The sequence below is a fragment of the Hetaerina americana genome, unplaced genomic scaffold (assembly GCF_022747635.1).
Source record: "Hetaerina americana unplaced genomic scaffold, ioHetAmer1.1.p SCAF_12, whole genome shotgun sequence".
In the NCBI taxonomy this organism is placed as follows: domain Eukaryota; kingdom Metazoa; phylum Arthropoda; class Insecta; order Odonata; family Calopterygidae; genus Hetaerina; species Hetaerina americana.
In genome coordinates this window covers 4,132,459-4,159,535 of record NW_027286292.1, presented here as the reverse complement: position 1 = coordinate 4,159,535, position 27,077 = coordinate 4,132,459, and the positions used below count along the sequence as shown (strand labels likewise).

At 35.4% G+C, this 27,077-nt stretch overlaps 1 protein-coding gene across 1 annotated transcript in view; it reads left to right on the top strand.

Moving 5' to 3' along the window:
- Positions 1–27,077, top strand: part of LOC139685654 (brefeldin A-inhibited guanine nucleotide-exchange protein 3) — a 98,327-nt gene that overhangs the window by 20,540 nt on the left and 50,710 nt on the right. The window contains exons 11-25 of the mRNA XM_071582614.1: positions 806–1,266; positions 3,339–3,486; positions 6,923–7,104; positions 7,478–7,640; positions 11,295–11,402; positions 12,482–12,700; positions 13,771–13,999; positions 14,080–14,247; positions 17,723–17,887; positions 20,809–21,100; positions 21,502–21,681; positions 21,807–22,068; positions 22,233–22,404; positions 23,817–24,127; positions 24,606–24,776. Coding sequence (XP_071438715.1) covers positions 806–1,266; positions 3,339–3,486; positions 6,923–7,104; positions 7,478–7,640; positions 11,295–11,402; positions 12,482–12,700; positions 13,771–13,999; positions 14,080–14,247; positions 17,723–17,887; positions 20,809–21,100; positions 21,502–21,681; positions 21,807–22,068; positions 22,233–22,404; positions 23,817–24,127; positions 24,606–24,776 — 3,231 coding nt within the window. The remainder of the gene's footprint in view (positions 1–805; positions 1,267–3,338; positions 3,487–6,922; positions 7,105–7,477; positions 7,641–11,294; positions 11,403–12,481; positions 12,701–13,770; positions 14,000–14,079; positions 14,248–17,722; positions 17,888–20,808; positions 21,101–21,501; positions 21,682–21,806; positions 22,069–22,232; positions 22,405–23,816; positions 24,128–24,605; positions 24,777–27,077) is intronic.

The window sequence follows — 27,077 nt, the reverse complement described above, 5'->3', positions numbered from 1 at the left end:
AATACTGCTTCTCCGATATAAATTCATTGCCATTAAGTGGAAGTGTACAGTGAGAAGTGTATGGACATCAAAAACATGCGGAAGTGGTGCAGGGAGTTTTTTGATGGTCGGGAAAAGTCCACGATGAGCAGCGGTCGGGGCGGCCAGGTTTGCCGGAATCAACGGTGGCTCCAATCGACGAGATGGTGCACAATAACCGGAGAATTACCCTTCATGAGGTAAAGGAAGGCCTTAATGAAGAGAGTGGCTTCTCCATGCAGAATATTGTGTCAGAGGTCCTCGGGTACAACAAGGTGTATCACCAAAGTAGTGTGTGTGCATCATGATAATGTACGCCCACATGTGTCACATCCAACGACCACCCTACTCAATGAATTCGGCTGGGATATCATCGACCACCCTCTTTTCAGCCCGAACGTTACCCCCATTGACTACCACTTGTTTCCCGCTCTGAAAAAACACCTTGGGAAAACAGAAATTCAAGTCAGATGAGGAAAGTGTAAGAAGCAATCGTCAGTTGGCTTCGTGACGCGGCGACTTTTCATGAAAAAAAATAGGGGACCTTACTTTTTGAATCGCCCTCTTATATTGCTGAATCACGTATACCAAATTTGTGTCCATTCAAATATATTTCCAGTGCTTTAATTCTAAGTACTTTTATAAGGACAGCAGAAAAATTCTGGTAGCAATCCAGTGAATTAAAAATGAGCTGAAAGATGGTTAGTCATCATAGAGTATATAAAAACATAACTATACATGACTGAATTTCTTGGTCTCTAATATGTCAAAATTTGAATTTTTTTAGGGCCTCTTACTTACCAGTACATGGCAAGACTTCCTGAGCAGTATCAGGAAAGGATTAAAAAAGAAAAGGAGCTACTTGCCATTGCAAAAAGTAGTGCTTATGAAGAGACACTCACATCAATGACTCCAGTGGCAGAAGATAGTGACAGTAGTGGTATTGAGCAAGAGGCAGAGTTGGATAATGAAGATGACTGTAGTGTTCATGAGTGTAACAGAATGGTGAATAATGTTGGTGATAGGTATCATGTTCCAAGAACTTCCGACAATGTTGAAGATTTTTATGCGGAGGATAGTGATTCATCAGGGGACACAGAAGGACCTGAGGACAGATTTGACGATTTGCACAACTTGGAAATGAGAGAGAGAACTTATGGGGATGATGACGATGATGATGACGATGATGTGATATGCATGGATAAAATCCCTAAAACACTTCACATGAATGATATGATGCACTTTCAGGTATGTAAATTTTAGTTTTTTGTTATTTTAACTGTCCCCAAACCTTTCTCTTTTTCATTTGACTGCCTCATAATTTTCCTGAATAATGAAAATCTTATTTAATTTACTCTCTACATGAAAACTGTAGTCATTGCACATTGCATTATGATAATATTTATTGTGGCCATTAGAATGTATTTTTTTCATTGATTCACGGTAAGACATTAATAGCAAATGCAGTGCTGTGTTACCGGCCTTGTTGACATTCCTCTTAGTAATTTGTCGGAGATACAAACCTTTAGCTAGCACATAATATATTGCATGAAAAATGAAATTGTGGGGGCATATATTACAGGAAACTAATTTTTTCAATGGCTATGTATATAGCATAGAACTGGGATGGCAAATATATGGAATTTGTGTCCTAAGTGGTAGGCGGAGCAATTATTTTGGCATGCTGGGAAAGTGCTCTGAGCAATTCCATGATGAGTTAAAATTACAGGGTCGAAATAGTAACTGAAACTGACTTAAGTTGCAGATGGGCATCATAAAAGAGTGACATATTATATGTTAGTGGCCTCTGTTTTCGGAACAATCTCTTTGACTTTGAGTCGTCAAGCTTTTTCTGGGTCATATACTTTTTTCCATTCACATCAAGGAATGCTAAACATTCTTCTCTTATGCGACATATGTGACAGAGTAAGAATAGTAAATCATCCGCATTAGTCAGAATATGTTCATCGCTTCGATACCACAGCTGGAGTGCTTTCTTTGTTTGACGCTATTTTTCTTTACTAATTCCATTAGAGTTTCCTTTGGGAATAATTGCTATATTTTTCTTTGAACTTGAGAAAAGTCAACAATATTAATTGCAAATATTAATTCATTGCTCTTACAAAAGGCAATTTTGTATTCCAGAAAGAAGTTCTAACAAATGACTGATAGAGATTTTCATTTGATATTTAATTACCTTTGTGTAAGCTCCAATAAAACAGTTAAACTTCAAAACAAATAATCGTGAATACTATTTAAAAATGTTTTTTATAATAACCCCATCCAATTGCTCTTTTATACATCAGAATAATCAAAACCTCTTTATCACTTAATGGGCTAGCATGGGAGTCAAGAGTATACTCTTATTCCATAAAATTTGGCACCTAATTGGCATCCCTGGCATAGAATTTAATGAGTTTAAACTTAAAAACTTATCCACTTTCAAGCAAGCTATCCATCTGTGTTAAGTGAATATATAAGGTATTACCTGTACCTTTGAATATTTTGATGAGCACATCAACAAATCAGAAGACAGAGTAGGCAAAACTTTTGAGTTCTTGTGAGATAGTATATAGTCTTTTGCACATTGTGTTTTGGTGGCATCATTCTCCAATACCATATTACTTACCTGAAAACTATTAATTGTTTTTGTATGAACCATGTGATACATTCATTTACATCTCTATCATGCACAGGTTAATGAAATCATATATGTTCTGCTTTTGCATCTCATTATGAATTGGCCGCTTCCATGATTCTAAATGATGTGCAGTCTATGAGATGCTTTCATAAGTGAAGCTTATGCTATGTGAAATATTATTGCATATCTTTATCATAGAAAGGTTAAATGAAATATGTACTAGTAGCTTTTATAAACACTTTTTAGAAGCCATCTTCTCTGATTTCAAATGATATTATGTGGTTTTGCAAGATAAACGTTTTTTGAGGTATCCCATGCAATTGAATTGTACTGCAAGCATGAAGGGCAACATGGTGTACTACTTAGTGATAATGGCTAAATAGGTATAATATGGGTTCTGTAACTAATGCTTTTCATTTTGATCCTGGTTCCATTATCATAAACCAGTAGAGCCTTAATAATCCCCAGGGATTTCAATAATCAAACCAATCTATGACTAATGCTTATTATTATGGTTTAATATTATTTGCCAATGAAGGAAACATGTCTTTCATTGTGTTTTATTATGTCCAAAGTGTGATGATTGACAAATGAATAATGGCAAATAAAATATACATCAAGTACGTAGTCTCTTAATACTATTATCATTCTAATTTTAGAAATGTTTTTCACTTTTTAGGTTCAAGATCAGTATGTTGATGTGGAAAGGCAAAATGCATTACATTTCGTGAGGAATTTGCAAAATTTAATACCAACACTCCTATTTCTTCGAACTTCGGTGGAGGTTGATGAAGCACTTCAGCAGTTTTCTTCAAAATATTGTGAAGGTGATTATTTATCAATTGATAATTATTCATGATGATTGATTCCACAGTTATATACAATAGTTGAGAAAATTCAAAAGTTACAATTTTATTTATTTAGTTATTTCATATTCTTACATTAGGTTTAGACTGTTGGAACATTGTTTTACAGGCCAATTTCATTCATTTCATAATGATATAAATAGGAAGAGTGTTAAATTCATTCTCAAAGATTTATGGATTTGGCCTATGGATATGGGCTTTGATTTCACATAGAGTAGAAAATGCTAATAGAGAGAAATCAAATGGGCAGAAAATATGGTAAAAAAGTGAGCATTATGTAGAGCTAGCATGCAGCTTTGCTGAACTTGTTTTTACTATAATATTAGTAGGATAATTTTGCTATATTTGCAATGAAAAAAAGTCCATTTCTGTGGATGGAATTGCTGTCTTAAAGGATTCAGTGTGGAATAATTTTTGTAGAATAGCTATAAAGCAGTTGTGATTGGAAACTGGTTGAATTCCTATGTGATTATAAGGAATACCACAGATTCGGTGACTACCATCATATTTAAGCATGGTATCTTGGTTCCACCTGGGTAACCTTTCAATGCACCTGTAAGATCATATTTCAATTGCTTCAAGCATTCTCTTAAAGTAATGATGGAGGTCAATATATTTTGTAGTTCCATGATTGAACGTATGAGGGAAATTATTAAGTTTCAATATTTATGCATGAAAGCTAATGTTTCAGCATTAAATTTACCGCTTCCTGTTTTTAGATTGTTAGTGTAAAATAATCTATCTTTATCATGACATAATTTATATTCTAATTCTGTGTGTAATATCAAAATTTTTCGAAATCTACAAGATTAAAAACATTTATTTTAATTACAACATTTGAGCTTATTTTTGGTTGGACTTAGTAGAGGTCCTGCCTTTCAGTAATCTTTTCTTCTATGCATTCAAACATCTTTATTTAGGTATTGATGCCAGGTAGAAAATAAGTTATGTGAAAAACTGGGCATCAATGGGCATAGTTTATCGATAGGAATGCCTGATATTCTAAAATTATTATAAACCTATTGCCTATTTAAGTTCCTTGTAAGGTTCATCACTGCAAGGTGACTGAGGACCTTTAGGAAAAACATCATGACAGCTAATGGTTAGGAGTTTTTGTTAACCTGGACAAATATTGATATTGGAAGAGAGTGGTTAGTGATAAAGAAAGAAACATAGGATAGGTACAACTCAAAGTAACTTGCAAAGTAAATGTAAGACATAATGTTGTTAGTACTAAATAAAATACCCTAGGTATCAACATTAACATTTACAAAATTATCATTCAGCACTTGAGAAAACTAATGAAGAATGAAATAATGAAAATATTATTGTGCACACTTAATCACCTAACTGTGCATTTTAAAGGCCTAAAGTAAGAAAAATTAATTAGTTTAATTTGGTGAGAGCATATTACTCGGTGATGTCAAGTGGTGGATAATATCAGTTCGAACATTACTTAAATGAGGTTGAATGAAGATATGAAATGACCGATGTCTGCAGTGAATGGGCAGACCTTAACCTAGATTCTATTGAGGGTTTTATAATTTACAGTCACTCAGTTAGCTTCTCTTGGCAGATTACACCTTTCGGGCCATTTTATGATGCACAATGCTCACCAATCCAGAAATCTCCTTCTCTTGCTCAGTGTAAGGCTATTTGCTAAAGGTTAAGAGGCACTTGCCAACACTAGTATCTCTCCCTTGCTAAGATCAAATCTTCTAATGGATGCATGTCTTGTATTGCAACAAGGATATGTGGTGTAAAATTATTGCATTTCCACAAGAAGTTTACATATTTCTTACTAGTAATAGGTGCAGTAGGATATTATTACCACCTTATAAGTACAGGGTGATTGAGAAGAAATGGGGAACTGTCCTAAAACAAAACCTAATGTATTCACAAATGAATAAGACTAGAGATAAAAAAAATGGCTTTCTGCAAATATTTTTCCAGCGATATATACGAAGGTGGTCCCATAAGTACCTGGCCTGGGCAAGAGGTGACGGTTTTTGTTTGAAAAATATCACTGTATTAGAAAGTACACAATCTAATAAGCATTTGTGTGTAGTTTGAAAGTCCTACGTTGTTTAGTATTTGTTTGGCAGCCATCAATATTGAACGTTTTCAGTGAATTTGTGACAATAGGGAAAATTGGTCATCATCATGTGATACAATACTTTTATTTGAAAGGCTTCAGCCCAACCAATGTAAAAGCTGAACTGGATTCTACTCTGGGTGAGTCTGGTCCTTCGTTTACAATAGTCAAATATTGGGTAGCAGAATTAAAATGAGGCCGTACAAGCTGTCAAGATGAGCATTGCATTGGCCGAACAAATGAGGTGACCATTCCAGAAACAGTGAAGAAAATCCACAGAGTGATACTGTATGATCGTCGACTGAAGGTGCGTGAGCTAGCACACAAAGTAGGCATTTCAAAAAGTGTGGTACATCGTATATTAACTGAAAATCTGGACATGAGAAAGCTGTGTGCAAGATGGGTTTGCTCACGCTCAAACATGGGGTTGCCGCGTTTGCTCACACTCGCCCAAAACCAGTGTTGTGAAGATCTTTCAAATGAGTGTTTAGCAAAGTTTTACAGCAACAAAGCAGAATTTTTGGGCCGTTTCATAACCATGGCTGAAAAATGGGTCCATTACTTTGCATCCGAGTCAGCAGAACAATAAAAAAAACGGAATAAATAAGGAGAACCGCCTCTAAAGAAGGCGAAGGCCGTTTCATCTGCAGGCAAGGTCATGGCGTTGGTTTTTTGGGAAGCGCATGGGATAATTTTCATTGACTATCTTGAAAAAGGAAAAACTATCAATGGCAAGTATTATGCATACTTATTGCAACGTTTAGGCAAAGAAATCAAGCAAAAGCGGCCGCATTTGGCTAAGAGAAAAGTGTTGTTTCATCAAGACAATGCACCAGCTCACAAATCTGTTATTGCAATGGCCAAAATTCATGAATTAAAGTTTGAATTGCTACCTCATGCACTCTATTTGCCAGATTTAGTCCCCTCGGAATATTTTCTGTTCGCAAACTTGAAAAAATCGCTCGGACAAAGACTGAAGATTTTCCAACTATGAAGAAGTGATGTCGGCAGTTAATGGCTCTTTTGAGGAGCACGGCAGTTCTTATTTTAAAAAGGGTATCAAACTTATTCACCATTGCTGGGAAAAGTATATAAAGGAGAAAAGGGAAAATTGTATAAAGGAGATAAAAGGGAAAAGAGCTAAAAGGAGTTTGTTGAAAAATAAATACATTTTGTTCCAAAATTTTTGTTTCTTTGTTGGATCGGGTACTTTCGGGACCACCCTCGTAAATATCATCAGATGACTATGCCATATTTTAATTGAAATTAATTTAATTTTATTATTTCCTGATAATTTTTCAGATCTTTTATCCAGTCAACATATAAAGTCAGAAGAGAGCAGTACAACACAAACTTTGTCTCTCATCACCATTATCAATGCTGATGGAATATATCTGGCGACATATTCTGCCTTGCATTTGAATCTCAACTTGATCAGGAGTGGATTTTATGAAGATGACTCTAAACCTGTTGCTCTTACTGAGGTATGGTTGTGAAATATTAATTTCCTTTCTCCTATGGAGGTGTTGCCCAATTAATCATCAAGATTTTTATGGATTAAATTTATTAGAACTTAATAAAAAGGTGGCAATTCTACAATAAATTTCCTCATGAAATATTTTTAATATCAGCTTAAAATCTATTATGTACTTTTTAGGCCAATAGTCTTATATTAATAATTTTTACCATTTGGCACTCACTACAACATATACTGATGTAAAATGCTGCACTGCCTTACATCCAGTTCAATCCCCATTTGGCTGAAATGCTACCGGGAAAGGTTCATTGCTACTCCTGTTATGTAGTGAAAGTCAAGGCTAGATTGAGAATTCATACCTTAATAAAATGCATTTTCAGGAACAATTCATTGAAGAAGTGCATGGGAGTGGTGTTCTAGTATATCTGTCAGCCACTTGGCTAGCAGAACTATACCAGAAAGTCCTTAGTGTGAATCTTCTTGAAGTTGCTGGGTATAACAGTTCTACTACTAACAATATTGCTTTGATCAACCTCCTAACAGGTATGCATGGCATGCAAGGTCCTTTGATGCATAAAAGAGTTGAAATTCTTAACCATCAAGGGCATAGAGTTATTAGTAATTGTGTACATTTTTTCTAAAAATACATAATTAGCCATATAAAGTGTAATGTATTATATATATATATGTATATATATATATATATACATATATTATATGTATGTATATATATGTATATATATATATATATATATATATATATATATATAATATACTTATATATACATGTATATATATATATATACATACATATATATAAATATATATATATATATATATACATATATATATATGTATATACGTATATATATGTATATATATATATAAATATATATATATATGTATATATATGTATATATATATATATGTATATATATATATAAACCGTAAACACAGTAATCAACCTGAAGGTCGGTTTGGTAGGTGGTAAAGTTCACCCAGTACTAAGTCCGACGGCGTGTGAAATTCACACATCAGGGTAGGGGGGGCCAGTTCCTTTCCCTGTGCTGGTTATGGCTTCCCAGGAAGACCTGGTACCCGAAAAATCACATATCAAAAGCCTGCTGGAAGTGTGTATCTGTATATATATGTGTATATATATATATGTACATATATATATATATATATATATATATATATATATATATATATATATATATATATATATATATATACATGTATATATAAGTATATAATATATAAGGAAAAGGGATAGGAATACATATAAAGGACGAACACAATAAAGGTGGGGAAGGCGGAATCGAACGGATCACCAGAGTAAAAATATTTCCTTGACCGGGACACGAACCTCGGATCTTTCCACTTGCCGGGCGGATGCTCTTAACCACTTGAGCTATCGAGGAAACGTAATTTACCCTGAGATCCGTGGGTCTAATATGTCGCCAAGCGCCCCGATTCTTTAGCCAAGAGATGGCGTCAGGGGACTGTTTCACCCACCAAAGGAGAAATTGACAATACATAAGAGGAAAGGACAGTGGGTTAGAATTCATACAACATCATACAGGAAAGGAACAGTGTGTTTCGTGGCACGCATAGCCAGAAGAAAGAGATGAGCCACATTGGCCAAATACACATTCAAACACGAAATCCCGCCAAACGGCAAATAAATACTCATATATACAGAAACAGATATAAGGAAAAGGGATAGGAACACATATAAAGGACGAACACAATAAAGGTGGGGAAGGCGGAATCGAACGGATCACAAGAGTAAAATAATTCCTTGACCGGGACCGGGAAATATTTTTACTCTTGTGATCCGTTCGATTCCACCTTCCCCACCTTTATTGTGTTCGTCCTTTATATGTGTTCCTATCCCTTTTCCTTATATCTGTTTCTGTATATATGAGTATTTATTCGCCGTTTGGCGGGATTTCGTGTTTGAATGTGTAAGTATGTAATATATATATATATATATATATATATATATATATATATATATATATATATATATATATATATATATACATATATATATACATACATATATACATACATATATACATATATATATACATACATATATACATACATATATACATACATATATATATATTTATATATATATATGTACATATATATATATATAAACCATAAACACAGTAATCAACCTGAAGGTCGGTTTGGTAGGTGATGGTAAAGTTCACCCAGTACTAAGTCCGACGGTGTGTGAAATTCACACATCAGGGTAGGGGGGGCCAGTTCCTTTCCCTGTGCTGGTTATGGCTTCCCAGGAAGACCTGGTACCCGAAAAATCAGATAACAAAAGCCTGCTGGAAGTCGGTTTTCGGGGTACTTTTGAGAGCCTTTGTTGTCGCAGCTTTAACCGCCTCGATGGAGTCGAGCCGATATCCTTTGAGCTCCTTTTGAGTTAATGTTGCCAAGAAAATTTTCGTCTTCCTGGACGCAGTCCAAAATTTCTTTCAAAATTTCCACCCGCGACAGATTTTATTTCTCACTCAAGACTTTCGGCACCAGCTTCGCTCAATTTTCTCACTGCGAGATGCTCTGCTATAATGATGTGGACAGTTCCAACTGAAAGGCTGGTCTCCTCCCTGATAAGGGCGATGGTAATCGCCTGTCAGAGTCCAACACCTTTTTCACTTTTGCCACCTGAGCATCGGTTCGAGTGGTCGTGGGGCATCAGACGCGGTGCTCATCTTCGACGAGCTCCAGGCCTTCGTTAAACATTTTGTGACACTCATAAACTCTTGTGTGGTTTAAGGCATCATCCCCATAAGCTTGTTTAATGAGTTCAATGGTTTCCGATGTGGATTTCCGGTATTTAAATCAAAACTTCACAGTGTAGCATTGCTCAATGGTGCACCCCATGCTGGCGTGACGACACCACAAACAATCACGCATCACAAAATCCACTTCCTGCCTCAACATATGCCCCAAGGTAACTGAACTAAAGTGCGCCTGAGTGGTGAGGGACCCCTCTATCGAGCCAACTGGTCGGACCACCATCCACCACTCTGTTGAGGCTACAGCGAACCAGTCACAATACTTATTGTACGGACCCTGTAAGTAAAATAACATTATGGAAATGTTGCATAACAAATAATTTCTAATGGAAAGGCCAAAACATTCCTGGTTCCAAACCTGTACTTGTTAGTTAGGGATAGATTGTATGCAGATGATAAATGCCTACGTAAAACATAACTGATATGCAGGAAAGGGGAAGTTCCAAGTACTTTTTCTCATGATTTACTGACCTTGGATTAAAATCAAATTGTTCCCTGCATGAAAAAGATTAACAAGCTTTAGTAAATTATGCAATATGTCCATTTTAGGCAGGCAATTCAATTAAAATATCTATCTATCTATTAAAATATCTATCCTGATCATCCAACTGTAATTTGTGTATTATCATAATTATATGTGCTACATTGTGGTCATAAATGGGCGTCATCAATTACATGATCAACCCTGTCACTATTACAATATCAAGCAGTTATTTCTCACAGCCTCATGACCACTCAAACCTCTTCTGTGACCTCAAATGGGGTTGAGACCCTCTGCCCTTCAGTGAATCTCTTAACTTAGAAACCTCTGTAGTATAAAGTGTGAAAGGGGAGTTCAGCCTAAAATTTACATCTATACAGAAAAATGTATATTGACTGTGTACTGTGTGCACACAATGGAACATATTGCAACTTTTCCTAACCTATTTTCCCTTGCCCTATTCAAACTTTTTTTCAACCATTAAATGCATCTGCTGATGAGTTGAATATTTGGCATGTTATATTCTTCCATCTTCATTGAATGTCCCAATATGAGAGTGTCCATGTTTAAATGTTCAAGTCTATGTATTCCATTTAGGGAGTGTTTTGTTTCGATAAATCTGTCGTCTTCGCTGTCCTTGTCTCATCATTCACACTGCTGAATAAACTAATGTTTACACAGAAACGTGTACATACCATATGGCCTCATTTGGTAAGGCCCACATCTGGCAAGTGAGAGGTTCCAGGTTTGGGCCCTGGATTTGTCTTATATTTTAGTGTAAATGCATGGTATGCATGTATATAGGTACAATTTGTGCCTACCTGTAATGTACATTGTTTGCTTAAATTTCTGTATGTCTGCAAATATGACCAATTCCAATTTTTCCAGATTTAGATGGACTTGGCAGTACCCAGCAAGGTGGGCAGCTTCTTTCTGATTATCAAAGATTGGAAAGAGCAACTTGCCATTTGGATACCAGTCTTGAAATTGAAGCAGGTGATGTATTACAATCAAGTTTTCTGATAGTGAGTTAGGAAATTTTATTGGGGTATATCTGCAACCAGTTGGTTTATTTTACCACAGTATTATTTACATGACATAGTTTGACAATCAATTTTGGGAATTCCAATGTTTTGGTCTCTGTTTCATGCGTGAATTTTTCATGATTATCACTTAGTGATGTTCATTCAGATGAACCCTGGAAAAATCATTCACCTTAAAAACATTTACCCTGAATGTTAGCCTGAGTGCTCTAGCCTGTTAAGCTCTTGAAGCATTCTCTTACAATGTTAATTCCTAAGGATTTTTAAGGGGCATGATGTTCTGATGAATTATTATACATGCTGTACACTTATGCTCACAGCAACACAGTTAATGAGGTTAGAGCCAACATTTAAGCACATTGGTGTTTGCCATATGCACATTCAAAGAACTGCAGAAAATTCAGCAACAGTAGCTTTAGCAGTGTCATCATGTAATGTGCGAACAGATGAAAGAAATTTCATGAAGTGAAATTAGTTTTTTAATGGTATAATTAACTAAATTTATGTTAATTATGAAATGAAACCATTATTGTGCAATGTATAAATTTTCTTGGAAAAATGTGCATTGATCTTCATGCAGTCTTAAAGTAAATTTAATAAATTTTTTGTACCTTTTAAAAAAGAAATATTGCATGTGTCAGAAATCATAAATATACCTCCCTACCTTTTACATTACCTACCTACTTAAAAAAGTTGAAACAGGTTTTGTTTAAAAGCTTATGCATTTGTAACTTGTGTACTATCAAAGAGCAAGAGACAAAGTTTGCCTGAAAGAATGCATTGGAAACTTTTCTAATTATTTTTTTAAGATGATTTACTGAAATTGCAATTTAAACATATTTATAGGAAAAACCAGGTACTCTCTCTAAGGCTCATTACAGTTTATTTTTGTGCCCAACATTTTCGCCCTTCGAACTTTAGCAAATAGTTGCCTATCCCAACATCAGTGTTAAAAAGTTATTCTATATTGTAAGCCATTGTGCATATATATTATAAAATGTAATTGGTATAATTTGCTCTTTTTCCCTTTAGGCCTGAAGCTCTCCCGACGGGTGTTAACATGCTGTTGGGACTCCATGTATATTGTGCTATCTTCTTTGCTGAGTGAATCTGGTCAACTTGGTGTGACTGCTAGTATTGGCTTGCTTTTGGGAACTGAAATGGCAAGAGATGAAAATCGAAGGGCTAGAGATGCAATTGTTACAAGCTTAGAAGGTTTGCAAAAAGCTGCGAGACTGAGTAATATATTAGGTGAGAGAATATTTCTACACAACTTTCTGAATCATTTTGTGTATTTCCATTTTAGAAGCATCCTAAAGATATCAAGCACTTTACTATTCAGAGGATAATGCATATTTTATACTTATTAGAGATGGTAGGGAAATCTTGCTAGCAAAATTGTAACATATTTTGTGTTCCTATCAATTGTATCAGTGCTGCTTTTTTTCTTTGCTGGTTCAAATATATTTCTGTCTAACCTTGCACTGAGGACTGTAAATCTTCTCTACTGTAAACCTAGGAATACCCTGTTATATGACAAATTTAGGTATTACCCATGCCATGTATCTATATCATGGCTGCCCCTGGTTTGTTTGCCCTGGTGGTGGCAGGTTAATGTCCTCACCTGTCAACCCAGAGGTCATGGATATGTTTCTCAACTAGGTAGGTTTTCCTCCAGCTTGGGTATGGATGTTTGTAATTGTCTTCACTGTAGTTTTAGGTGGAATAAGGGGGGGGGCTATGAAGTGTTAATATTGACCCAATAAAGTTGGGAAATAAAAATAAATAAATGTATCCAAGTCACCACTTTGCCAGAGATTACATTTAGACCTGCGTATTTTTCTGGTCTTTTCTTCCTTTATTTTTTACTACATCATCAATAATGCCAAAAGAAGTGTAGTTTCTTCTTTTACTCCTATGACTCTTGTGTTGTTCCCCTTTTTGTGCTCGTAGAGCATCAAATTTATTAGTTTTTTCTTATCCTGCTATCCTCTGCAAGAAATACTTATGACAGGTATTTTTGGGTGCAAACATGAAAGTGACAAACAAGCAAGCTATTTTGAGTGGCTAATGAAAATGACTAACTTCATTTGTTGATGCCACCACAGAGTGCAGTACAATACAGAAATAACATATTAATTAGAAAAGCTACTAATATGACTTATATTAATTTATGCAACTAACAACAAAATTCAATCAATATACTATTATGGGATTGGCCACAAGTCATGCCAGCCATGTAACTGAAGTGGGATAATATATTTTTACTATTTATATATGTTAACATATTTCTTATTATTTTGGGAAATTTTCCATTTTAGGCTTACAAAACAGATGTGGCTCAATATTTTCCCTGATGGCTTCTGCCTCCTGCCCTAATGAAATCACCAAGAAGGAGACTAGAACTCGTATCAGAAGATCTGCAGTTCTTAAGCTTTTGCAAAGGCCTGAAAAGTTGCACACTTCCCATGCCCTTAGCATGGATGTGCTTCTTGGAAGAGGACTTGAGTTAGGGAGTCATAGTAGTGACTGTTGGAAGCATGTGTTTAGGTTTGTATATTGAATTTCTATGTATGTGTGTGATGTATGGTGAAACAAAATTTAACTAATGGCAGTGCCTTTTACTTCAGATGCTGTATGTATGTTTCATGCCTAGAGCACAATTTTTTTAGCCAAAGTGATAACAGGCATTTGGGTCCAAAGCTGTCCATAAAGCTTCTTCAGAAGCCACCTAATTCCAAGAAAACATCAAATCTCTTCAGTTATTCTATCAATACTGAAACTGAGGATGAACAATGGTAATTATATTTTACAATATGCGATAAAATACTAATCCCAATGGTGTATGAAATTCACAAATCAGGGTAGTAGGGTCCAGATCCTGTCCCTGTGATGCCTATGGTTTTCTAGAAAGTTCGGCACCTGAAAAATCATACAGGGTACGGCACTTAAATCCGGACAAATGAAACTTTTGCTTTAAAGCAAATTTATTAAAAAATACAAATGAAAATGAAAATCCTTTTACATTCAAGTTGTGGTATTTGTCAAGAGTAACATTACTCAATGTAACCTCCTTCAGCTGCAAAGACTGCCTCTAATCTTGTCCTGAATCGATCACACGCACTCTTTAAAACAGCGCTGCCCATATTCGAAAATGCTGCTATGATAGTAATGCGTAGAAATGCAACATTAGGGTGCCTTGTCTTATTGGTAACTCTTTCGACTATGCTGCAAACATAATAGTCGAGGGGATTCAAGTCCAGGCTATTCGGGGGCCAGAGCTCCTTTGACCAGAACATGTCAATGTTATCTGAGAGCCAGTTTTGGACTAAATGACTCGTATGAACTGGTGCACTGTCCTGTTGAAAGACTTATTGTCTCCTTGAGGTGACATTTACCATCCAAGGTTTTATGACATTCTTCAAAATTTGCAGATAACTTCTTTTGTGATGGTTTGTTCCTTTTAAAGAAATGTGGCAGCATGATATCACCTCACTGGGTACAACACCTAGGACGTGAACACTAGCCAAAAATTTTGTCAGAGCAGCAATTGGGAAGTCCTCGGGGTCGTGGGCGAGCCAGCTATCATTTCTACGGTTGATCTTCATGTCAATGGTGAAAATTTTTTTATAAGTAGGTATATATAAATATTTTTTTTAAGTAATCTACCGGATAAGGTAGGTTTTGGATGGACGCAACTACCAAATAAATATTTTGCGACTCCAAACAATACACAGTCCAGAATCCTACTCTACATCATGTCCCTCTTCATCTCTGAGTACTTCCTTCCTCCCTTCATCCCATCCAAGATCCCTATCCTGTTCCTGCCGTTTCCTGGTTTGCCTAACATTCTCCCCTCTAATACAATTTTCAGCATCCCACTGCCGATCAATACGCCCTTCATCAATTTTTCTTGCCTCCTTAGGATTTCTCCAAGCAAACCCCTCTCCTTGCCCACCATACCTAGTACTTCATCATTTGTTTTCCTTTTGGTCACCCTCTCCATCCTTTTCTACACCCACGTTTCAAAAGCCTCAAATCTACCTCTATCATCCTGCTTCAGTGACCACGTTTCTGCACCGTATTTAACTACACTCCATGTCAAAGTTTTGACTAGTCTTTTCTTAATATCCTTGGTAGAGTTAGCATATTATGCGCCAGGTGTTGTGGGTTTCAGGGAAGAATGTTGGTGATTAGGTTAGGAAATTTTAGGCAACTTTTAACACCTACACAATTCTCTCCAGAATGCATGGGCATCTGGAAAATCTGAAAAACAAACCTTCTTAACCTTTTGCACTCGGATGTCGAGTGTGACTCGACACGGTTAGCAATGGCAGCAGCTCGTATGTCGAGCCACACTCGACACGGAGTTTCACCACGAGGGGAATTGGGATTTTTGTCTATTTTTCCAATAACTTTTCTTGTAATCATCTGCATGAAAGGAAAAGGAAAGTTAAAGCTTAATTAATAGCATGGATTGTTTTATAAATGAATAGTATCGACCCATGATGTCGTCGTCGACATAAATGCCGTCTCCCAAAGGATGCCACCACCTACGCAGATATTTTTTGTTATCTATTTACTGTGTTGTAAGTTCTTTTTCATTTGTATTGTTTGCTTTTCATTACTTGGAAGTCAGCTAAATGTAAAGCAATGTCTTTTAGAGATTATCGGTGCCTGAAAAAAGATTGCCAGAATGTAAAGTTACCTCAGTCAGCTGATCCTTAGTTCATTGCTTTCTAGTTTTGACTCTTTCGTTTCCTTTTCTTCCTAGTCTCCGCTGTCTCATCAAACATTCTGCCTGCTCTTTTCCTATCTATTGCGTAGTCAGGAATCTTGAGTAGGAGGGTCCAAGATATGATCTATTATATTCATAGTAAAACACGAACCTTAGGCCTTTTCCTGGAGTCGTGCTTTTTTGAGGTTGCATCATCCTCCGGTGGTAAAAAAACCATCCTTATCTTAGTCTCCGAGGTTTACTTACGTTTCTAGAAGCATAATGTAGGTGTTTTCCCTAATGACAGAGGGTTCTCTTACAACAGTTGCTTTCCCTTTGGACAAATGCTTTGCCAGCTAGTTGTTGCTCATTCTGAATGATTTGCCCCTCCTCACGATGGATAAGTATTCCAAAGAATTAGAAAGCAGCTGTTTCATGAGGAAAACTCTAAAATGGTGGCGTAAATTGTTTTTCTGGGGGCTTGAGGTCAGTGTTGTAAATTCATTTATATTGTATAAAGAATGCCAACAAAGAAAAAATGAAAAACCGATCTCGCATGTGAAATTTGTTAGGAAACTAGTACACAATCTCTTTGGGGAATTCCGAGATGGTACACAAACGTCCAGGGTTAGATTACCATCCACAAACTTAGAGCAACGTTTAGATGGAAAACTCCATATAATCACACCTCACCCTAACAAAAAACATAAAGATTGTGCGGTTTGCTCCAACCGAAAAATCAAAGGAGGAAGAAGAGAGACGATATATACCTGTGAGACGTGTGATTGTAAACCAGGTGTTCATGTTGGTGAATGCTTCCAAAAATATCATACCATGAAAAATTATAGTTTAAATTATGGTTTATCAATAAAGTTATCAATAATTATGTCAAAAAATCCAAATAAATAAGTTAGTATGAAAAGAAACTCCAGTTTGTCATTCTAGTGCCACGCTTAGTAAATTTGGGGTATTTAAAAAATTGAATCCCGAGTAGACTAAGGCAATCGAGAAAAAAGCACCCGAGTGCAAAGGGTTAATACACTCCTTGTCCCAAAACAAAGAGAGTTTTTTGTGTACCATAATTGATATTGCTCTTAGGAGTATGTCGCATTTCTGAGCAGAAGTGGAGCATTTTAAATAGAGGAAAACTGAAAATCAACATAGGGTGATAAAAAGCCTGTAGTACTCATTATAATTTAAGAGGAGTGGTGAGGGAATCACTTTTGCAAAGAAAAGATGAAATTAAGCTTAAATAAATAAGTGCCTAATTGCATATGGAAATACAAATGATGCAACTTGTAACATAATGCGTAAGAATTTTGTATGTTAGTAATATGAATAATCTGAGATGCATTTTGGAGAAATGACTTTGGTGCTATATCTTTGTCTATCCATATATGCATGCACATTGTGATTCTCTACGTAAGTTTTAATATGCAATGATTTTAATGACCTATAAATATGATTAAATACTGTAACTTCATGAGTGAATTATATGCTCAATTTCTGAGTTGCCATGTAATCCTGAATGTTATTTCTTGGTCTTTTTATTAAAGTGGAGATGCTTACAGTTTTCTGACTAGTCCTACATCGCCAATGGCAACAACTGCTTCTATAACAGAACTTATCCAAGAAAGCAATGCTGATATAACCTCTCAAGGTGTGCTGAATTATCAGTATGCTGCAAAAGTTATTTGTGTTCTTTCTCAGCAAGTGGATAGGTAATTACATTTTAATGTGATTTTGTAACTGTATGCTGTATTTTCCTCTCAAATTTAAAATCATATATTACTGTCGTTATTTATGACCTAATTTATTTTTAAAATTTCAATATGTAATTATTTATGCTGGTTTAACTCTTGTCAAATTTAGTATTTATTTATTAGCTTGTTTTGCTCCACTGTCTCTCCATGCATTTTGTCAAAATGTAAGGTGTGAATTATTATTGGTAGCTACTATATAATGTGGTCTATATCATGTTTTTTGTGGGTAATGTGATTTAAAAAATTCATTTTTAGCTATTCAAAGTCTTAAAATTTGATAATTATGAAATAACAAAGTATTTCATTTGTGTCTATCAATTAATTCTTAGAGTTCTTACTCACTGTTCATTTTTTATCCCGATCATTCATTGAAGTTATTGATTTTATGTAGCCTATATTTCATTCCTGAAAATCTCTGTATTTCTTTCTCTATTTACTGTGGTGCATTATTCATCCCATAGGGTATATTTTCTGATGCTCATAGCATTTTTGAAACAGATTTTTTTTTCAAAATTTTCCTAGTTGCAATTAGATCAAATACATCCCAAGATTATTGGATCCATTGTATAATAAGGTGCAAGTTTAGTTAATTCTTGTTCCCTTCATTCTATAAAAAATGTTCTTAGCATGTGGCCGTTCATTCCTCTTTTTATAAATGCAAGCTTAAAATGATTAGTATCCAATGACATCTTTTGGCTGTAATTGGCCCATTTCTGGAAAAAATTACAAGATAAATAGTATTAATTGAGAGTATTTTTGACGGGTATGGTATGAAATGCCATACATAAGGAGAAATTTTCCTGGTTTGAATTTTGAAAGTTCCATTAGCAGATGGGAAAAACTCCATAGCAAATTTTGTGTAAAAGTTTATAGTGAAATTTTCCATTATGAATGGTTTGCCAACGAACGAGGGAAACTTTATGCCTGATGCTTTTGTTAAGAAAACAAAAACTAGTAACTGAGTTTTTGACACAATTGGCCTGCATTTTCACTCCAGTAGAGATGGCTATTCTGGAAAACTCACAAGTTTTATCACTGCGGGATTGTGTAATTAAGGTATCATAAATATCAATGGGCAAAAGTGGAACAGGAACTATGTTTTTTGTGCAATATTCGATTCAGTTTTTCTTAGTTTTTTGGACTCGCGCATGTTATTTGGCAAGAGTAAATTTAGTAATAATATAGCTGGATTATGGCAAATTCGCAAAAGTAATTTTTACTGAGCATAGAGAAAGCCCTAGCCCTACTGTGCAACCTAGAAGTCTTGCTCTAGGCATAAAAGAGGCGATCACCCAGTGACTAACCCATAAACTAGAGATAAATCACTTTACATGCAGGTAGCCACTTCAAGTAGAGTAAGCAGTTCTTTCTTATAGAGGCCCGGCTCTACTGCTCCACCCTCCCCAGGATCAAACTTTTTGACTAGCAATACTAAACAAATGATGATAGCTTCCCTAGCAAGTATTAATGGCATATAATAGCACACTCTTGCAGTGCTTTCAGTTGCAACCTACGATGAATATTTCCATATTTATGTAAGTCTTTCAGCTCTTATGAAGTAGGTGGCTGCTGAAAGGAGGGCAAATTTGTGTGAGCTCTCTGGAAATAAATTCATTTCCATAAAAAAGTGGCTGCTTAGTGGATATGGTTATTGAGGCAGATTTCATTGTATTCCTACAAGAAAATGTATTTGATGGAATCTCTTTATTGTTTAACCAAAGCACTGGGCAAAATGGAAGATAAAATATTTATTTCACTCAAATTGCTGCTTTTAAAATACCAAACAGCAATTTTACATGCATGTCATTTTAAAGAATTCTACCAATGCAAAATCATTAGATCAGCTGAATGCTTTTATGTGGGACAGTTGCTTTGCCATAATCTCTATAATTTCCTTTAATTAGTATGTGATGTGTCAAGAGATGGCAAAAGAAACTGGAGGTCGTAGAAAATAACTAATTTCCCTCTTCTTCGAGTGATAATGAGGTGTGATATTTAGGAGTGTGCTTCCTGAGAAGTTAGGAATGCTATCAGAAAATACAACACCTGTTGTTATTATTTTTTGGGATTGGAGTAGTGTGGTTTGATATGTACTGGCTTCCTATCCTTAAGGCCATGGTTTGAATCTTGGGAGGTAGCAGGATTTTTCAGAGGTGTCTTGATCCTTGCTTGAAGTGTTTTGTGGAGAGCCCTTTAAGTGAGTATGCCATATGTTGGATGGAACGTTAAACTGTGAACTCCTTAGTAAACATAACCGTTTCAGGCTTAACATTGTGGAATCCATTCATGATGGGGGTAGAAAAAGAAACTTTGCTCTTCCACATAAAGATTTAATACTTCACACTACTTAGTGCCTATCATTGAGAGAAGGCTAATGCTGAATTTCTCTCCACTCTTCTCCTGTTCCCTGAACATCCTGCCATTACCAAATTATCCACCTATCCCTAATGGCACAAATGACCGTTCTAGTCAGTCATCTCCCCTAGTATTTAGCTAGCTCATTATTATTCATGTGAGAACCCATTGTACCATGTGAAGTACGAATTCAGTTGTTTTGCCTTTCTTAATGACCATCTCTCTTTCATTTTTTTATGAATGGGCATCCTTTTTTTCATTCAACCAAGTTGTTCTGCTCTCTTGAGCTAGCCAAACAAAAAATCCGCTTTGTGTGTCCTACTTGTAACAATAATTATGCTTTAACATTAGTACTTTACTGTTTATAAAACATTGATACATTATCTTGAGCACTGATATTAAGGCTTCCATGAGCTAATAACAATCAATTTGTGTCCATATTGCATTTGTTCTTTGTGAAGTGTCAGAAATATCCTTGCTGCACTATGAACCAAATTTTTCCTTTGACATATATTTATTTACAGATTGTTTGATGATGCAGCTTTGAAGCTGAATTTGCAAGCTCTGAGTAGCTTTTTAACTGAGCTGTGTGCTACAAGCCAAGCACAACTCTTTTCCCAGCGAATCACCAAAACAAATACTCGTTCTCGATTTTGGTGGCGACCCCTCTTCATAAAGAATAAAGAGTCAGAAACAGGAGGCAATATGTTACTCCTGAGTCGTATTGGTGATGTGATGTTAAAATGTGTAAAAAGTGGTCGTCCCCTAATTCACATCATGAAGGTGTGGTCAGTTGTTGGACCTCATTTCATGGAGGTAATGTAATTTACAAATTATGTTATTACTTTGATTCATGAGGTGAATTGTTCTATTGTACATGGGATTCTAACTTCTGTAATAATAAATTATTGAGGTGCAGCATATCTGCTGGGAAGCAAGATGATTCAGTTTGTGAACTTCATTGCTGTGACAGAATGAGAGGTCTATGCTTGAAGATTAAATTCATGGATTTAACTTAAATTCCTAGATTTTGGAAATACTTTGGAAATTTTTAATTACTTTATATCGGATATATTCATTTTTGTTTAAATATTGAACATTTGTATTATATCCATGAGTATTCAAGATAATTTAGGAGATATATAACTCAATATAATTACAATTTTTGAGTCCTAAAAAACCTCATTCCATCTAACAGAAATGACTATTTCTTTTAGGCTGCATGCCATAAAGAGCGATTGATATCAAAAAAAGCAGTGGCCTGCATTCATGATACTGTTATAGCACTACTAAATGAGCAATCAGAACTTCCTCATTTCCACTTCAATGAAGCTCTCTTCAAGCCGTTTGAGAATTTACTTTGCCTAGAGCTTTGTGATGCCGATGTCCAAGATCAAGTAAGTTATCACCTACTATGGAAACCTTTTAATGTTTTTTTTTGGGCATCTGTTAATCCCAAAAGTATGGGATCAATGAGACAGCTTTTAATATATATGAAACAATGATTCTGTTAATGTTCCAGATTGTGACATCCCTCTGTGAGTTTGTGGAAACTAATCGAACAGAAATAAGATCAGGTTGGCGTCCCCTTTTTGGCACCCTTCGGGCTGTACATGGTTCATCTACATTGGTGAATTCTAATAGCCCTGATAACCAACAAAGTGGGAATTTGAGAGTTATTCTTGATGTGTTTGAAGTATTTCTAAATACAGATAACACACTGGTATTTTCAAATGCAGCTGTTGACTGTATTCTATGTTTGCTGAAGCATGTGAGGGGAGATAGTGAGTTTTTATGTTTAATATATTATTAACTATTAATTATTTTAAATTGGTGAAATGAATGAGTATTCTTGACTACAAATTTTAATTTTTTAGTAGTTTTTCCTGGAGAATAAAAATGTTCTGTAATTTAAATTAAAAGAAATATTTTTAATTAAATTTGACAGTTGCAGAAACTGAAGAAACAACTGAATCAAGTCATGTAGGAGATGTAATTCAGGACGATACTCCTCCTCTTGATCTGTGTATTGCTGCCTTAAAATATATTCACAGATGCTCGACAATTCTTTCAGCCATGCATCTTATGCCAGCGTGTCCAATTTTTCATGCTTCAGATCGGTGAGCTGGTATTTCTTAGCATAGAATATTCATTATTTACCCTTAGAGTGGTACAGCTGTTCTTATTTTTACTAATATATGGCCGTTAAAACTGTTCATTAAGTTTCCTGGGTAACATTATGCTACAGCTTTACCAATAGATATTGGTTTCAAGATGGTTCAATTGAGAGCAGCTGAATGCATAAAATGGTTTTTGATAAAATTAACTCGATCGCTAAAACAGTCAGGGAAGTTGGGGAAGATCAAATTTCAAATTAGCTCAGATCAACTCATTCATAAAATTGTAAGGACATCTCAACTCAAACTGCTATTTCAAAAATTAAGTAAGCTTGATTGTAAGTTCAAAATTAACTTAGGAGCACCATAATGCATAAAATGTCCCTTCCAAAGTACATTAGATTGAATTGCTAATGTGTATTTTTGTTCTGCATATAATGTAAATTTTTGTATGCCATAAATATTTATTTTCATGCAGTTTAGGTGCATTTTGTCTGTATTCTAAATCAAAATGTTTTCAATGGGGGGAAGAGAAACTATCACTCTAATCTCTGGTGGAGATTGGTTTTTCTGATATTGATTTGCCACAAAACTGTAAAAAAGTGATTTATATTCATTCCACAGTGCATTGCTTGGCAGCCAGATACCCTTTTGGCTGGTTTTCAGTCTCACACTGTGCTTACTAGAATGTCTCATGTTAGGCATATAGAAGCCATGAAGGTTGTTCCATAGGCCAAAATAAATACCCCGCCAAAAAAGGTGTGTGGCAGGGATTTCAAGCACCAGGTGGTAAGGGTGAGTGATTAGGGGGGATTTGGGAGCAGAAGGGAAAAGGGAAAAATAGTTTTTAAAAAACTATCAAATAACGTGCAAGTGTTTATACATGCTGGAGGAAGACTTAATTCAAAACAAGGGTTAATTCACTTAATAAATAGTGATCTGTTAAGCAAAATATGGGAATAAGAATAAACAACAACCAGTTACACAACAGACCTTCACTGTAACAAGACAAGTCATGAAGAAGTAGACCTAGACCAAATAGATGGGGATCTTGTTCGCATACAGGGAAACATACTAATTTCTGCTCCTCAAGGATCTTGCCTTAGGCAAGATCTTTTTGTTTTTCTCCAGGCCAATGGGCTGCCAGAGGTTTAGTACTACTGAGCCGGAAGCAGAATGGATGTTTATTGCCAGCTATATTTAGTGTACGAGTGGAAAATTTTCTAACTAAATTCCAAAATAGTACCAAAAAACCCCATGAATCATTTTTGCTTACATCCTCTGATGAATACAAATTTGTTTAGGAAAGTTTCCTCTATTGCCCCTTTATTGTAAATGATGTCTAATTTTTTTGTCATTAGATGTCAGGGAAAATTAAAATGGATTATATTTCTTGTTTCTTATTCCAAAATCAGTATCAAGTTGAACAACATGCCTCAAGTGGTTGACCCAGTAATTCCAAACATAGAGGTGGTAAATTTCAATTCATCTGAAAACCAGCAAGAAGAGAACACTGAGTGGGAATCGCCATGTTCCTATAAGACGCTGTTGTCCAGTAGTGATATAGTATCTTTGGAACAAATGGATAACAGTAGTGGAATACTTCATGTTTGGTTCATTCTTATTGAAGGCTTAGCAAGGTCAACAACTACATGCCCTCAGAAATACCAGCCTCACACACTTGAAACAATGTTCTCACTTCTCAGGTCACTTTTGGATGTTCCAGGTGAGTAAATTTTGATAAAAATATCTATTCTGTTACCAATGCTTCAGATGTCTAAAATTTAAGATGATGCAGATCACTTTAGATATTATTTAAAATGAAAATTGAAATAAAATCAAAATTTTATTGCAGTGACATGGTTTCTATTAGTTTAAATAAGCTCATTCCTCAAATTTTGCTAACCAAATGCCATTGAGTTCACTTAGAGTGATCAATATCCATGACCTTGTTGTTCAATATCTAATTAATTTCCCATGTTACAGTGTGGATTTGTTTTAATATATTATGTTCAAACTGATTTTTCAGTTCATCTAATGTTAGTGAAATATCTTCATCAGTTAAATAAAACATAATTTTAATATTAACTGTATAAGTTTGTTAATATATTAATGAGCCTTAGTTTGAATTTAGTTTTTTTATTTTTTAAATGAAATATCATTGTTCAACATTACTGTTATGGTTTTTTAACAATATTTTTCAGGTCCAGACTTTGGTCTATACTGTATAAATCATATTTTACTTCCTATGGTGCAGTGCTGGCTGCGTAAAACTGGTAGAATTTTTCGAGGCTGGGACAATTTTGCTCCAAATTTCAAGCAGTGTTGTGGCCTAACTACAGATCTTGTAGTTGAATACCTGAGTTCTTTGCGAGGTAAAAACATTTTTGGCATGCATTATCATTCCCTTTGCTGTAGTAAACCCACCTCATGATGATTTTACCAAATTCTATCCTTGTCTTTTTATCATTATTTACTGTTCACCATAACCTCTTCCATAACCCTTCTGTGACCCAATCTATTGTTCATTTTCCTGTTACCCATCATGCATAGTAAACCCTATATGTATGTGAGTAAGTGAGGGGGGTTGGGATGGTGCGGTGGCTAACGTACAGGCTTCCAATCGGGTTCAAATCCTGGAGACGACGAATATTTTTCAGTGGTATCCCGATCCCTACTTGAGGTGCTTTGTGGAGAGCACTTTTAGTGAGCACGATGTCTGTCGGATGGAACGTTAAACTGTGGACCCCTCGGTGCCTTTTGAGGAGAGTAGGCTAATGCCGGCGCCAGGTTTCTCTCCACCCTTCCTTTCCCATCCATCCTTAATGGTGCAATTGACAGCTGTCGGTCGCCTCTCATAAAAGCTACTACTCTGAGTAAGTAAGAATAGTTAAAAATGTTTAAATTAAAACATTAAATACTGTTGACAACTTCTTATTTTGTGAAATGAAATTATTTTTTCATAAATATCAGTTATTTCAAACTTACATTAGAAAAAAGTGTATATAAGTTTCAAAGCATTAATATCTTTACAATTGTTAATTAAAATTGTAAATTTATTCATTAAAATGTTGAGGTGCTAGAAAGAGAATAGCATGGATAAGCCATGCACGAATAATCGAGAGTTTACTCTATGTATATCCAAATCAGACATAGCCTATGTTACTTTGCATATTTTTACCCTATTTTTGAAAAAAATTAAACCCCATATTTTGTACCACTTGGCATGATATGTCCCCAAGCAAACAAACCAACTAATTTTTAGGTTTGTTTATTATTAAAATATATATGGTAAAGAAAGTAGGCCAGCAAGACATAAATAGAGAGTATATTGTGAATAAGGATGCTGAAGGGTTATTCAAGGGCGAAATGGCAAGGACATTAAAAATTGAAATCAATTAAGACCTTGGGTGAGACATCATTCCAGTGAAACTGCTTAAAGGTTTAGGCAAGTATATAAGGAAGAGTTTTTATGGGTTAATTTGTTTTATAGGCATTGATGAGGGAGAAATCAGCCAGAGGATTTCGTCAGATCAGATTCCCATCCTAGAAAGGGTAAAGCAGCCATATGTGAGGACTACGGAACAAAATTTTGATTTCACATGCAGCTAAAGTGGTACTTAGGATCATCAATAAAGCAATGGAGAGCAAGGCAAATAAATACTTATGGGATGAACGATTTGAGTTTAGGAAGGGGCACTGGTTGATATAGCAGTAATGAGGGCACTGATAGAGAGGAACCTAGAATACAATTAGGATATATTTGTATGTTTTGTAGATTTGAGGAAGCATTTGATAGAGTAAATTGTGGGGATATAATGAATATACTGCAAAAAATAGGAGTATATTGGAGGGATAGGAGACATTTGAAATCATAACATGCCACAGACTGCTCAGGTGTGAGTGATAGAGTGGAGTGTCAGGATGGGCAGTGTTAAGAATATTGGTACAACAGGGGTGTTGATTTATTAGTTTGGCTTGCTGTTGATCAAGCTTTAGTTTGCCAGTTGACCATGAATTTGTAAAAATTGCTGAGTGCATTGGGAAGCTAGTGCAATAGGTATTGGATTTGAGTACAATTAACACAAATGCTATGCGATTTTTGAGAAAGAGAAAATCTAATTTAAATGCTAAAATTGGGGTTTATAAACTAGAGTAGGTGAAACAGTTTACCTATCTTTGAAGTCAAAGTAGTAGGGGAATAAGGTGAAAAATTACATCAGGCAAAGAAGCTTTCACAAGGAGGAGGGAATCAACGACAGGGATTTTGAGTAAGTAGCTTAAGAAATGGCTCAACGTAATATAAAATGGTAATAACCTTTAATGTATGACTGTAGACCAAACATGGAGACTCTACTGCACTCCAGAGACAAAGGAACAGTCAAAACAGAGGGTTTCTATAGGTGATTTGCCTTCAAAGAAGGTATAGACGGTCAATTTGGCCAACAAGGTGACGGGCACAGCTTTCAGATTGCGCACAGAATCATCTACATTAGTTACTTGCAAAAAGGACCAATGATATATGGAGAGTATTATGCATTGTTACTGCACTATTTTATTTAAGAAATCAAGAAAAAACATCCTCATTTGAAAAAAAATTCTCTTCGGTGAAGAGAAGGTAGGAGTGCACTTCTGCGTAGTTTCAATGGCAAAAAATTATGCAACTATTGGGTGAT